Consider the following 13,912-nt stretch of genomic DNA (forward strand, 5'->3'; position numbering starts at 1 on the left):
CACTCGAGTGACAAAGTAAAACTTGTCATAAAATTTTACATCTGTTGGCCTTTTCTACCAACAACAGTTGACTTTATAAAAAGTCTCTTTTTGAATATTGGTTTCAACAAATGTATATCCTCATTTTTAAATCATACCCTTAAGAAAGCTCATACACTCACTGTTAAGTACTAGTAAGGCTGAGCTTACTAGTACTGGGTTGAACCCCCTTTTGCCTCCAGAACTGCCTTAATCCTTTGTGGCATATATTCAACTAGCTACTGGAAACCTTCCTCAGGGAATCTGGTCCATATTGACAACGTCCAGTCCTGTTTTATGTGTTGCTGCTGAAGAAAATCATTCCCACAGTATGACACTGCCACCACCAAGTTCAGGGAAAGTTTTCTTCCAATATGTTTCAGAGTCCTCAATAAAGCTCTATGGAAAACTGGGTTAGGGTTAGAAAATGTATAGAAAATTTAATTTGTGACAGGACAAAATGTAGAAAAATTCAACCGGTGTGTAAAATTAAATTTTTCTTCAGTTATTAAAAAACTGACTTGCCTGCAATATTTACTAACCAAGATTGAATTGGGATACATGCAATTAGATTTGATTGAATTTTATTAACTGTATATTTCGGTATACAAATTATACATCAACTGCATTGAATTTCTCCTTTATTAAATGTTGAATTTTTAATCATTAATAACTACCAACATGCTGTATGAAAGCACTGTTTGCGTGTGAGTAGGTACGGGGGCCTGACAAACCTAAAATGTTAATAAGCATAAACAAATGAGATTCAAATGAGGTCACTAATAGAATGGGTAGCCGTGACAACACAGAGACTCAATTAACACCAAAACACACACAAAACCCCACATCCCTACAATTAATTAATTTTCAGCAAATTGCAAAAAACTATTACAATTTGCCATTACTTCCTACAAGCTGATGAAAGTGTCTGTGTAAACTAACACACTTCAAGCTCTCATGCATTATGGTTTTACAGTGACACATTGTAAAACCAGAGTGTTTGTCACTCCCATTGTTTGATCATAAGACCGAGTTATAAAAGCATGCAGAATTTTCTGCTGTAAATCAAAGGTTTATAATGAAAAATATTGCATTTAGAGCAGAAATTTACCTCCAGGTTGTGGAGCGTTCCCTCTGCTCACAGGTTCCTTTGCCTACTCCCACCTAGTGAGTGTGTGTGTGTCCTTCCCTGTGGACTTCCTCCCTGTGTTAAGTTTCATTTCTGATCAAAAGTACAAACAGGCACCTCCTTTATTCACAGGAGGGAGGCTGGCACTCAGCAATATCATTTATTTGCATGTGGCTGATTGATGTTGGCATTATTGCTGATTTTGACTGATATTTAATATCATATTTAAAGTGTTGAATTGAATAAAACTAATAATTATAGGCTATTTAGAAGTAAAATTTTAAACTTATATTTCAGCTGAAGTGTGCCCTTGCGATCATTTGCGGTACTGGGAATAATTTTGTGTCTCCTCCAACTGCAGTTCAAGAATGTCTCATGCAAATGGGCACTTTTAAAAAAATTATGAGATTTTTTTTTCTTTCATCTTGAATGAAAAATGTCAAGTACAACACAACATATTTTTTGCTTTTTCAATCATGTTTTTATGTCACAAACTTGCAGAAAACAATATACCAAGAATTCAAAACTCAGGAGTTTTATAAATGATAGAATAACCAAACTTCTTGTTGTTTTGTCTACCAAGATGTCAAGTAAACAAAGGTGTGAAATTGCAGCGAAGAAAATAAACATTCAGGATGATTATACAGACAGTTACACAAAAATCTGTCAAGCTGACAAACAACAGAGTGAAAGATTGCAGTTCTTTCCTTGTTTCACTGACCCTTAAAGTCTCACCATGTCGTAAAACTAATTGCCAATTGGGGATAGTAAAGATACCCTGACCCTAGAGCCTAGATTGCAACTCTCGTTCATCCATTCACACACAGACTTACACATAGCATTTCAAACTAATTTCCTGGATTTAAATTGTTTCCAAATGATGACTCTTTCTTGTAAAACTACAGTTACTACAGATAAAAATACAATTTGTGCTAGCTTGATTTTTAAGCTTTTTAAATGTACTTCTGTGATGCATCAAATTATTGAATGCTCCTCGTCTACCACACAAAATTAGGTCTGAATACTCTGACTGAAATATGGAGAACCAACTGCTTCCATTCCTAATTCATTTCTGTGTGGTTTATTTTTGAAATAATCAAAGGCTCAAAGTTGATCTCATTTTTCATATGCAGACTGAAAAACGGATGAAGCTCGTCTTGGAATGAGCACTTGGAGAACGAGTAGATGTGAGACCGGGCCGTCACGTCGTAGAAGGACACAATGCCTTCCTTATAGTCCACAAACACCCCAACCTTCTTTGGTTGGTCTTTAAAAGACAGTGAAACAGGTGGAGCCGTCATGACTGCATATGCTGTAAATGGCTTTGGTACATCACACTCTTCAAAATGTACCAGAACCCAGTAGCCGTTATCTGGGTTTAAAGCTGGTCGTCCCCTGCGGTTGGCGCTTCCCCTGGCTACACCTAGATCCCACCCGTTTGTGCTGCCAACCTCCACCTCCCAGTAGGACTTCCCAGTTGCCAAGGCGTTGACTCCCAGGACGCTGCCGAGCACATCATATCTCTTCGGAGAATCAGCCACTTCCTGGTTTTCTCCTCCGTCTCTCACTTTGCTGCGATCATCAGAGACAACCAGGCGCCGGTGTGCGGTATCTGGGTCCAGCCTCACATCCACTGGAAACCCAAAGTCGGAGGAAAAGGAACAAGCATCTTTCAGAATCAAATCAACCGTGTTTAAGACTGAGTATGAGAGAAGAAAGTGAAATGTACCTTCAAACTTTGTGAATCTCGCAAGTTCTGTGAAGAGAAAATTTTGTTTTTGATCCATTCTATCCACAATTTGGGTTGTATCACTATAAAGTCAGGTCTTACCAATGGTGGCCAGCTTCTCTAGCTGCTGCTGAATATTTTCAATCATTGTCGCGGTTTCTCTCATGGAGCCAAAAGACAGAGTGGTGTCAAGTTCAATGTACGTCCAGTCTTTCATGACATCCTGAACTGAAAGAGATGGGTACATCTGGAAAAACAGGTTAAAAAAAGAACAGAGTTAAACTAATGATCATAACATCTCTACACAAACAAGAAGAAATGATCATTTATATGCATTTTTTTGATGAGGATTTTGGAAACCGATGCAAGCTTTTAAGGTAAAGCTTGCATTTACCTCTGACCTGTAGGAACAGGATGTGATCTTCAAGTGCCGATATATCATTTAGCTTTGAGATTGTTGTCTCGAGTTTGTTGATTTCATCTTCCAACTCATCTTTGAGATTTTTTGACTCCTTATTTAATAACCGCAGCTTGTCTTCAAGTGGGTTTAGCGCCTCTGCCTTAGCTGCCTTCACAACATCAAGCACAGCTGTGAACAGAGCATCAATATCCCACCACTCTTTCCCAACATGCTCCTAAAAAATGAGAAAAATTATGCTTTAAAAATTTCGGGTTTTTTCCCAAAATGTACCTGTTTTTATGATGTCACACAAAACTTTGGTTGAATATCTTTCTTGCGACACTGATACACTACAAGACTGAAGTCTGGACGATGCCGAGTGCAGTCTGGATTTAATGGTATAATTAGGATAACGTCTTTAGAAATTCCTTTTGTTAAGCAAATCTGCTCCGGCACATAGGCACCAATCTTCTCAATACGGTAAGCTTGAAATTGTGGAGATGGGACACAGATGGTTCACTCCCCTCTTAGATTTGGCCATTGTTTAAGAAAGTTGTGTTGGTGAGTTGAGTGGGTTGTGTCTCATATTTTCTTTACCAATCCTATTGACGCTTGAATGGTGTTTGAATCACCAAAACATACTGGGAGTTTAACAACCCCAACTGTGTGGCACTTGAACCTTCTTCTAATCCCCAGTTTGGCCACAAACTGTTGTAGGACAGCATCAGATCCAATACTTGTCACTGGCATTAAAATCACTACCAAGCAGATTCAAAAGGTGTTCAATCGAGTTATGTTCACGACAAGAGGCAGGTCATTCCTTCATCCTCTCTCCCAAATTCTGAAGCTAAGCATTGATACTTGATGGCCAGTGTTTTATGTTGCCTCCAATGCTTAGGGTTTTTCCAAGGAAGTGAATGCCACCCCACACCATCCAGCTATTTCAGACAAAAGTTGATTAGCATTGGAGAAGAAGATTTTTCAGGGTTTGCATGGTTGTAGTCCAAGTACTCAACTCTGCTGCTCTACATGTAGCTGCATTTCACTTATAGTCATCACACTATTTCAATGGTTATGCATGGACTTTCCAACTGTTTGATTAACAGTAAAGAAGTTTTGTTACCTTGATTTATCAGGGTAAATACTCAGCAGGCCTGAAACTTCTGAATTTTTCCAGGGGGTGAGCAATTTTTCTTTTTCCTTTTTTTTTGTGACAGCATCTCAGACTTCAACCAAGTGGTTACAGCTTGACCTCTTTGTTATACTCGTACCTTACAACTCTTCAGAGCTTCATTGATCTCATCAATCTTTGCTTTCCTTGTCATGATTCTCTCTTGTAACTGCGCCTTGGTGTCCTCGATTTGATTCTGTAGAAGACAAGAGCAAATCTTGCCAAACATCTTCTACGTATTGCTTGAACAATGTCCCTCTGTAACTTTGACCTTAACTGTTGTTCACCTACACAATTCGTATTTGTTCAGCACATTGCAGAAACTTATACTCAACACTCATACGTCTTTAACTGAATAAAGAAGTTTATACCTTTTTCTCTTGCCATTCCTCTTCAGCAGAGACAACTTCCCCATGGTCTCCATCCAAACATCGAGCGCAAACACATGTTTGTCGCTTCCTGCAGTAAAGCTCAAGCGGGCATCCATGAGTGGGGCAGGCCCTGGTGTCCAGGTTCTCCACAGGTTCCACCAGTTTGTGGCCCTTCAGTCTTTTAGCTGAATAATGGTTCTCCAAGTGGGTTGAACAAAATGAGGCCACGCACACGAGGCAGGACTTTTCAGCCTTCTTCTTGGGCACCGTGCAGGCATCACAGGGCACCTCGCCGGCGGCCCCAGTAAACGTCTGGCTCAGTGTGTTTTTCACCTCTTGGACAATGTCTCTCAGGACATTATTCACCTTAGGAGCTTTCCTCAGATGCTTTTTGCAAAGAGGACAAGCATCGTCAACTTGAAATGAGGCGATGCTGAGCTCCAGGCACCTCATGCAGAAGGAGTGACCACAAGATGTGGTCACAGGATCGGTAAATGTTTCCATGCAGATGGGGCATGTTAGGTGTTTTTCCAGAAAGCAGTCATCTTTGACGGATTTGGCCGTGGCGGTCATGTCTGCCAAAATACACCGAAACAAGATTACGCAGTTAGAAAATGTTGGATTTCTACTTTTGGAAAGTTGCAAACAGTAACATAGAGTGGGACCATTAATAATGTTTTTGAAGCACTTTCATACAAAGTGATGAACAGTTACAAGGAAATAAGACAAAAATAGACCAGCACAGATTAAAAACAGATAAAATACCAAGAAAGTAAGACAGAAAGTAGGGTTTAAAACTATAACAGGCGTAAACAAGTAGATTTTTAAGCTAGTTTCCCTGCCTGATGTCCTGAAGCACAGAAATGGGGCACGAAAGGAGAAGGCACGTTCGTCAACAGTTTTTCCTCTCACTTGAGGAATTTTTAAAAGACTAGTGCCTTGTGATCTGAGAGCAAAACGTCAGAGAGATAAGAGGGTGCCAATCCGTTTAAAGCCTTGTAGATGAACAACTAGATCTTGAAGTCTGCTTGAGCTCGACAGGGCAGCCAATGAAAGATGTGTGGATATATGTTTTGGTTTTAGTCAGAACACCATAACAGCTGCAGCTGCATTCAGAACTGCCTAAAATATTTAGTTGTAACTCAGAGTAAAGGGCATTGCAATAATCAGTAATGATCAGTCAAGGTAGTGTATGTATTACACTTACACTGGCTGATGTCTTTCATACTAACAATCATATTAGAAGTATTTTGCCATCATTTTAAGGTGTTCTATCACAGATTTACCTGAATAAGCAACATATAGCTGGGTATATGTATATGTTAAAACTATAACTGACGTAAACAAGTAGATTTTTAAGCTAGCTTCCTCAGGCAGGTATATATATATATATATATATATATATATATATATGCTCCATGGACTCCATGACTGCTGGAGAGTTCCCCAGGCGACTCTAATGGATAGGTGGATGTTTCACAGCTCCTATCTAACAGCTCTTTTTAAATTTGGTTTGTAAATGTAAGAAGTTATGGAATGTAAATGAGTAATATTGCAATTTAGGTAAAATGGAATAATCTGTATGTGTTTCAAGGACTCAACATCGAATTAAGAATAAGAATAAATACGTAATAGTTGATGAAATGGAAATAACTGGTTATTTAAAGTCCTCTTTATCTTATTTCAAAAAAGAGGCCCACAGGACTGCGCATCAAAATTACTTCATAATATCTTGTTATATCTAAAACACTGATTAAATAAAGAACTGCTCGTTGTAAAACAAAATGTCATGGGTCAGTTTCAAAATCCTTGTTTGAGCTCCACTTGCATCTATAAAATTGCCCATTGCTGAGACTAGAAAATTAGTTATTTTCCTGTTGTGCCTAATGTCGCTAATTCACATCATAGCTAAATTTAGATCAAGTGTAGGTACAATATTGAAATTAACCATCTCCATTTAATTTAACATAACTGGAAACAGAATCACAGTTTGTTGTTATAAATTTGAATTTAAATTCAGGCTCTTATGGGGAAACCATTTCACCTGCTTCCAGTATAAATATCAGGGAAATTACAGAATTCTGGACGATTCTTCTAGTCCTTGAAGACAGGTTTTCGTTAGAATTGCTGTTTTTAAGATATCTTTGTGGGAAAACCTTTTCTGCCATTTACTTAAAAATGTGCTGACTGAAATAAAGTGCCAGTAGCTTTTTGTGGCTGTTTAGTTGAATTTGAAAAAATTTTTTAAAAAATTATATTCCGTTATTTCACCCAAATCAACTAGATGAGTAGCTGATTTGCAAGCGGTGGTGACACATAAGTTAGTCTCTACCACATCTACATTGTATCAATTCTTGTTGAGATAACTTTCCTTCACTTTCTTAAAAAGAAAAAAAAAACAAAGCTCTTCCACCCAATTATTGAGAAAATAATACCCTTTCACTCTTCTGCCATTTTGCAATATTTTCCAGGGAGGGAAAATGTTGCTAGATCCTAGTTATGGTGGTTAGCAGTAAAACATTTCTGTTTTTAATTTATTTTTACTTATTTATTTTGTTTTAAGATCCAAAAGGTGAACTGTGTGGACCCTGAGTGTGGTGGTTTGACTAGTTGTCTTGTTGAGAGTCTGAACAAAAAGGAAGTAGTCAAAAAAGCTGATTTTTATGCGACAACTCTCTTGATTCTTTGTGAAACAGAAGAGAATTTCATTTTGAACTACATGCCCTTAGCGTGAAAAGACTAACAACATACAAGTCTTAAATAAGATAAACCACACTCCTAAATGTTCCAAAACAAGTGTTAGAAAAGATTAAACACAAGAAGTTTACAAAAGCAGAAGTAGAAGACCTAGAGCAGAGGTTTACCTTCAGGTTGCTGAGTCGCTCCCGTTAGCAGTGTCCGCCCTGTTCCCTCTACTCCCACCTAGTGAATGATCCTGTTCTTACCTTCTGACTTCCTACTTGTGCTAAGTTTCATTTCTATATAATAGGTCAACTCAGGCACCTCCTTTATTTATTGACGGAAGCTGGTATTCAACTGAGCTATCGTCATTTATTTGCATGCTGCTGGGTGTTGCCTTGTGGTAGGTAGTAACGTATACAGTCACTATGAAGCCCATTCCACAGAAAAACAAAGAGTTGATGAGGGCTGTACAGTTTTGGTTGTGGAAAGTAACACATTAACCTCTAAGGACTAAAAGCATACCGATATTTTGATTGAGAGATTATTTGGAGCACAATTTATACGTAAATATATGACTAAATAGAAACAAAATTTGTTTTTTAGTGCAACTCTGAAGAATAATATTTTCCTTAGGGAAATATTTCATTGTTTAAAGAGGAATAAAGTAGATTTGTATACTATGAAATTGCTATTTCCTGGGGGGTGAGGGGGATTACACAACGAAGGCCAAAAAGAATCCACAACTTTTTGACAACTTTTGTCAAGAAGAGATATTTCTACCACTAAACTAGATAAGATGACTTGCTAGTGTCGGTAAGAGAAAACCCAAAACATGCACTGAAAGTCGGTATATAATCACTTTGCAAAGGGAATAATGACTCCAGTATACTTTGAGTGGCATCTAAATATAGTTCCTGGTCATAAACTATGTGTGAATGTTCTCACGCACATCATACCCATTGTAGAATATTATTTTAGCTCAGTTACGATGTGCTGAGTAATACAAAAATATGTGTTTTTTTGCATTCCTCGTTCATGTGTTTATACTTCTATCATGTTCAAATGAAATACATAAAATAACTACTGAAGGCCTTCTGCAGAAGTCTGGTCAGAGTGTGAAGGTGTGCAGAGAAATTACAAGAGGAGACAGATTTCTGAGAGCTCATATTTTTATAGAACAAAATATATATTTTTATTGTGTCACAATTTTATTGCTTTGGTTCACAGATGTCGAGCATCTTGTCGTTCCGCTCATGAACAGGAGTGTAGGAATCGCTATGGAGAAACAAAAAGATCCATTAACTCAAACAACCGTTTAGATGTTTTTCTTTTTTCAGTGAGTTGACTTGTGGCGACAAGTCAGACCTGCAGAAAGTGGAGGTTGTCTTCGGTCTGTAAGAGCTGCTCCAGCTCCGCGTTCCTCTCCTGCAGCTCGCTGATCTCCTCTTCCAGCTGTTTGACCAGCTTCCTGGTTTGCACCCAAAGTTCTGCTGGAAGTTCTCCTCCATGGAGGCCTGCGGTCCGCTCCGCGTCCTCAGCCACGCTCAGCTTCTCCTGAATCTCTTGCTGAAGCTTCAATCGTCTGCGCTTCAGTTTAGTCTGTGGAGAGAACGACGATTTTTTGATGCCTTTTTTTTTTAAGTTACGGTTTGTTGTTATAATAGGATGCATGTGTTTTTCTGCTGTTTTAGCCCTCTGTTAAGCTAAATAAAACTCTTTTAGAGCCACAATTTTCTATATTCTAAAAAAAATTGTTGGTTGTGCACAAATATTTTAAAATTATCAAGAACATCTGTGGTAGAACCAAAGAGCCATTTGCAATATACCCCCGGGCAACAGAAATTGTGCCCCATTAGACTTGCTAAAAGTTGAATTGGTTCTTTAATATATCATAAAACAAATGTGCATTGAAAGCCACAAAACTCACACATAACAAAAAATATTGCTGAAATATTTAAACACTCCAACTAAAAAAAAAAGTTATTTGTCAGGCTTGCTTCATAAACTTAAGTTAACCAAATAAATGTATTCAATTGATTACCTGTAACAATTTTTCAAAGTTGGATTACCTGTTTTTTTGTTGTTTTTCAATGTATGCTGCTTGATGGTTAAATAGCTAGAAAATCTTTTGGCTGGCTAACATGATGCTAAACCTTCAGGAGGTGCTAGTTATCTCAGTATAATGCTTTTAGCTCAATTTTTCAGGTGAAAAAAAAAAGTTCAAACGTTAAATTTCACAAACATTTGCTAGAAAACCCGTTTTTCTTCCAACAAAAATCAAAATTCCCTCTTTACCTTGTTCTTAGCAGCTTCCTTGTTGACAGAAACAACATGGTGGCCTCTGTGCTCCGTCTTGGCGCAGGTGGCGCAAATGCAGGTTCGGTCACTCCGGCAGAACTTTTCCAACTTCCTCCCATGTAGCCGACACACAGAGTCCTCCAGGTTCTTCGCCACACTGACCAGCAGATGGCGTCCGAGGTCCTCCCTCTGATAATGTGGCTCCAGATGAGCGGAGCAGTACGAGGCCAGGCACGCCAGGCAGGACCGGACCGCGGCCCGCCGAGACGGACAGACGTCACACGGGACCTCTCCCGCTTTGAGCGGTTCGGCTTCGCTTTCAGTTCGCTCGGTCTTCAGCTGCGGCCGTTTGGGGAAGACCGCCATGCAGAGGGGGCACTGGCAGCTCTCGCTGATCCTCCAGTACTCTCCTATGCACTCCAGGCAGAAGCTGTGTCCGCAGGGGAGGGACGCTGGGCTGGTGAACTCATCCCGGCAGATGCAGCAGTCAGCAGGCGTTGACATCGGGTTCGGGCTCAGCATGCAACCGGTACGAGACGGATTCCCATTTAACTGGATGCTGGGTACAGTTTGTAGGAGTGGAGCCATGTTTATTTGTGTAGCACATTTCAGCAACAAACTCCATACAGTGACCAATAATGAAATGAGTCATAAACGTTACATTTGGTCAAATACCATCATCAAGCAATGTTGCATAAAGTATCTTGGTCAATATTGCATTTGCTACTAATCAAAAGAAACTCTAAACAGGTGGGTTTCAAGCCTTGACTTAAATGAACTCAGTGTTTTGGCTGTTTTGTTGTTTTCCAGAAGTTTGTTCCAGATTTGTGATGCATACAAGCTGAATTCTGCAGAGGAGACCAGAACCAGAAGACCTGAGATTTCTGGAAGGTTTACACAACAACAAATGTTACGTGTCTTGGTTTTGACTCAGCTGTTAAGTAATCATACCTTTTACAAGTCAGAATTGTTTTCCTGTTTGTCGGTTGTGTGTAAATCCATCAAGCTGGGGAATTAATTGTTGTTTTATTCATTTTTCTAAAGTGAACAAAAATAGATACCCTGACCTGCATTGATGCAAAACGAATGATTGATGATGCGGCGTAGATAAGAGTTTGTTCAAAAGTCAGCATAATTCTGACAAATTCTAAACCTCAAATCTTTTGGGCCTCCCCCGGAAATTGGGGTCCTGGGATACTGCCCATGTAAATCCTTTCTAAAGTCTGTAAAAGATTATACCTTTTACAGGTTCAATTTGTTTTCTGGTTTGGCAGTTGCGTGTAAATTGATCAAATACACCTGCCTATACAATCCTGCATTGCCAAGACGATTTGGAAAAACAAAAACAATCTAGAAACCTAATCATCATCCGACTCTTTGTGTTTGCCTTTCTGTTTGTTTCCCCATCAACTCAGAAAACCTAAGAGACCTGAAACATGCAGTCAAACTTCATTTTCTGATTTAACCTTCAAATGAGTTCTTAAAAAGTCATCAGTAGCAAAGGGATGACCTTTGACAAAGTCGAGTCAAGTGATCCGTTTTTACTGCAGTTTGTCGTTTGTGCTGCCGTTTTGCCTCAAAGGTAATTCGGTTCAACCCAACTGATTAATAGTTGGGTTGAGGTAGACAAATCGTACCTCAACACGCTTTAAACGACAAACAAAGCCATAAATATTGAGGAATTTAATTCCAACAGAATTAAACTGAATAAAGTGTTGAAAATATTCAGTTACATAAATCCCAGTTTTACTCTAATGTACCCACTGTAGTCAAGTTGAGTCCTATTAATGCAGCTGTACTTGTGTATTTTGGCACAAATATCAGTTCTCATGCCAGTACTATTAATCCCTGACTGTGATAGGTCAGAGCATTAATGACGTTAAAAATGTGACTCAGTAAATCAGAAGTGAAAAGGCTGTAATAATAATATTGATAATAATAATACTAATAAATCAAGATGAGCTGCTGATTGTCTCAATAAATGTCTCCCATTTATTTACAGCAAAATCTAATTTTTCTGGCCATAGATTTAGACATCAGAAGTGAAAATGAAACATACCCACTGAAAAGTTAGTAAAAAACACAAAACCTATCATAACAGCGTATATAATTACTTACCTCTGACAGAAATAAAAAATAATAATTTAAAAGTACATACCCTTCTTTAAAAAGTATCGCCAACTTGTCCTTTGTGAAGCTTTGGCAGAGTTAAGTTTCTTATCTGCTCTATTTCTTTTGTTGTTGTTCCTTTATAGATATAGGCGCACCTTTGTGCGGGAAAAGAGAGGGCGGGGCTTTAGAACTGTCATTTCCTAGATGCTCTTAAACTCATAATCCCGTCCATAAAGTTGCTCTTCACAAGCCGGCCTTGAGAGGTCTTCCTCAGAAATATGAGGAACAGACAGGATCCGTCCGGACCCGCAGCAGTGGGAGGACCTACTCTGTCACTTCTGCCTGAGGCGTTACGGTGGAATAATGACTATACGTCTTTAAGTCAAATCTGTTATGTTGTGATTGGTTCCTGTGGATCAGACGAGCTCCACGTGCCTCCGGCGAGAGATAAACAGATGTGGTCACACGTAACAGCGACGTCACAATCATCAGGGAATTGCAACATCTGGGGGAAATGTCTCTGCGTCATCACAGAGCTCGAGAGCAAAGTTATGTCGAATACGCTCTAGATGTATGGCAGGACAATTTATTATTTAATACGTACTCGCCAATGGGAAAGAAATAAACTGTGCTTGTTGTTGATGTTGTGGTGGTGAGAGTCTTAACTCTGAGTCTCCAACTTCTCCCGTTCTCCCCCCACGTCTTCCCCCGGGACACTTTACTGTTCCTTTGCCCATTTTGAAGATTATTCCTGAAATAGCAACAATTCCTTCAAGATTAGTATGCCTCTAAATATGACTTCAGTAAATTTGGGACCACTAAAACTAGGAATTTCCTCCCCTTTTTCTCAAGGAATCTAAAATCTGATCAATCAAAAGCAGAAGCAAAAATCTGAAAATGCAATATTTATAAGTGTACTTATGAAAACATTATTTTCATAACTAAAAGAAGATTTTTGATTTTTTTTTTATTATCAGGGTCACTTTATGAGAATATTGTTCATAGTCTACAAGTACCAAAAATCTTTTTGACTTTTTCCGTTTACCAAAATTGGAGATAAAATTGGTTATTTTGTTAGCTAAAGGATCATTTTTAGTAGATGTTGTGGTAAGGAATGATTTGAATAGTAAATACAAGGTTGGATAAAATAACAGGCCACATCCATGCTTCAGTATATCCATCTTGTCATATTTGGCGGTTTTTGAGGAGGACCCAAATACCAGCAGGAGAGGCAGGCGAGTGGTGGCGCTAGAATTTAACGATGAATTGATAAACTTAAAGAACTTAGGGAAACCACACAGGAATCAGGGTGGCAGCAACAGTATAGTAGACTGCAGCAGTGATTAAGTGAAAGAAACCAAAGAGCATGAGGGAATAATCTTAGAGACGGTAGTGCGAATAGAGTGAGGACGTACTAAAGAAATGTGCTTAAACACAAAGGAAAAAATTAACAGTAATGGCTACAGAGAAATATACAAAGCCAAGATGAATGTGGGAAAACTAATACTGAACAGGAAAAGACACCACATGTAGTCAGGTCTTTATCAAAACAAATATCTTCACCACATTGTTAAAAAAACCCAACAACATCAAAAACAACATACTATACACGGGATTTGTTTGAGTAAAGTTTTCACCCACATAGGGCAGTGTAGAGCAAACTAAAACATATGCCAGCCGATCAGAATGCTTCAAAGCCACTTCCTGTTAGGAATTAAGCATGGCGCCAGAAGATGTTTAATTTGTGTGGATAAGTATGGACAGACAGAGAAGTTGAGCTACCTTTACATCGAGTATTAGAATACAGAGTTGATAAAATACAAGACAAAGTCGTTTAGGAATCCTGTCAAAGTAAGTATGTAGATGTATTGGCGCATAATTTGTCGCAAACTGTGATGCGTGGAACACATCCATCCATCCATCCATCCATCCATCCATCCATCCATCCATCCATCCATCCATCCATCCATCCATCCATCCATCCATCCATCCATCCATCCAT

At 38.8% G+C, this 13,912-nt stretch overlaps 1 protein-coding gene across 1 annotated transcript; it reads right to left on the reverse strand.

Moving 5' to 3' along the window:
- Positions 1-1,641: 1,641 nt before the first annotated feature.
- On the reverse strand, positions 1,642-10,601 carry LOC103472751 (zinc-binding protein A33-like). Its single transcript, XM_017307363.1, has 9 exons — positions 9,796-10,601; positions 8,866-9,099; positions 8,760-8,775; positions 4,819-5,393; positions 4,548-4,643; positions 3,278-3,511; positions 2,979-3,123; positions 2,877-2,903; positions 1,642-2,780 (listed from the first exon to the last, which is right to left on the reverse strand). Exons 1-9 carry the CDS (start codon positions 10,384-10,386, stop codon positions 2,209-2,211), a joined length of 2,490 nt encoding a protein of 829 aa, XP_017162852.1. The 5' UTR covers positions 10,387-10,601; the 3' UTR covers positions 1,642-2,208.
- Between the last annotated feature and the right edge of the window lie 3,311 nt (positions 10,602-13,912).

This window comes from Poecilia reticulata, linkage group LG11 (assembly GCF_000633615.1).
Source record: "Poecilia reticulata strain Guanapo linkage group LG11, Guppy_female_1.0+MT, whole genome shotgun sequence".
Classification (NCBI taxonomy): domain Eukaryota; kingdom Metazoa; phylum Chordata; class Actinopteri; order Cyprinodontiformes; family Poeciliidae; genus Poecilia; species Poecilia reticulata.

Excerpts from the sequence above, each read along its gene's own strand:
- LOC103472751 (XM_017307363.1), bottom strand. The coding sequence starts at position 10,386 with ATGGCTCCACTCCTACAAACTGTACCCAGCATCCAGTTAAATGGGAAT. Across the intron at positions 4,644-4,818 it reads AGGAATGGCAAGAGAAAAAG|AATCAAATCGAGGACACCAA; the intron begins GTATAAACTTCT and ends TGTCTTCTACAG. Across the intron at positions 3,512-4,547 it reads AAGCTCTGAAGAGTTGTAAG|GAGCATGTTGGGAAAGAGTG; the intron begins GTACGAGTATAA and ends CTCATTTTTTAG.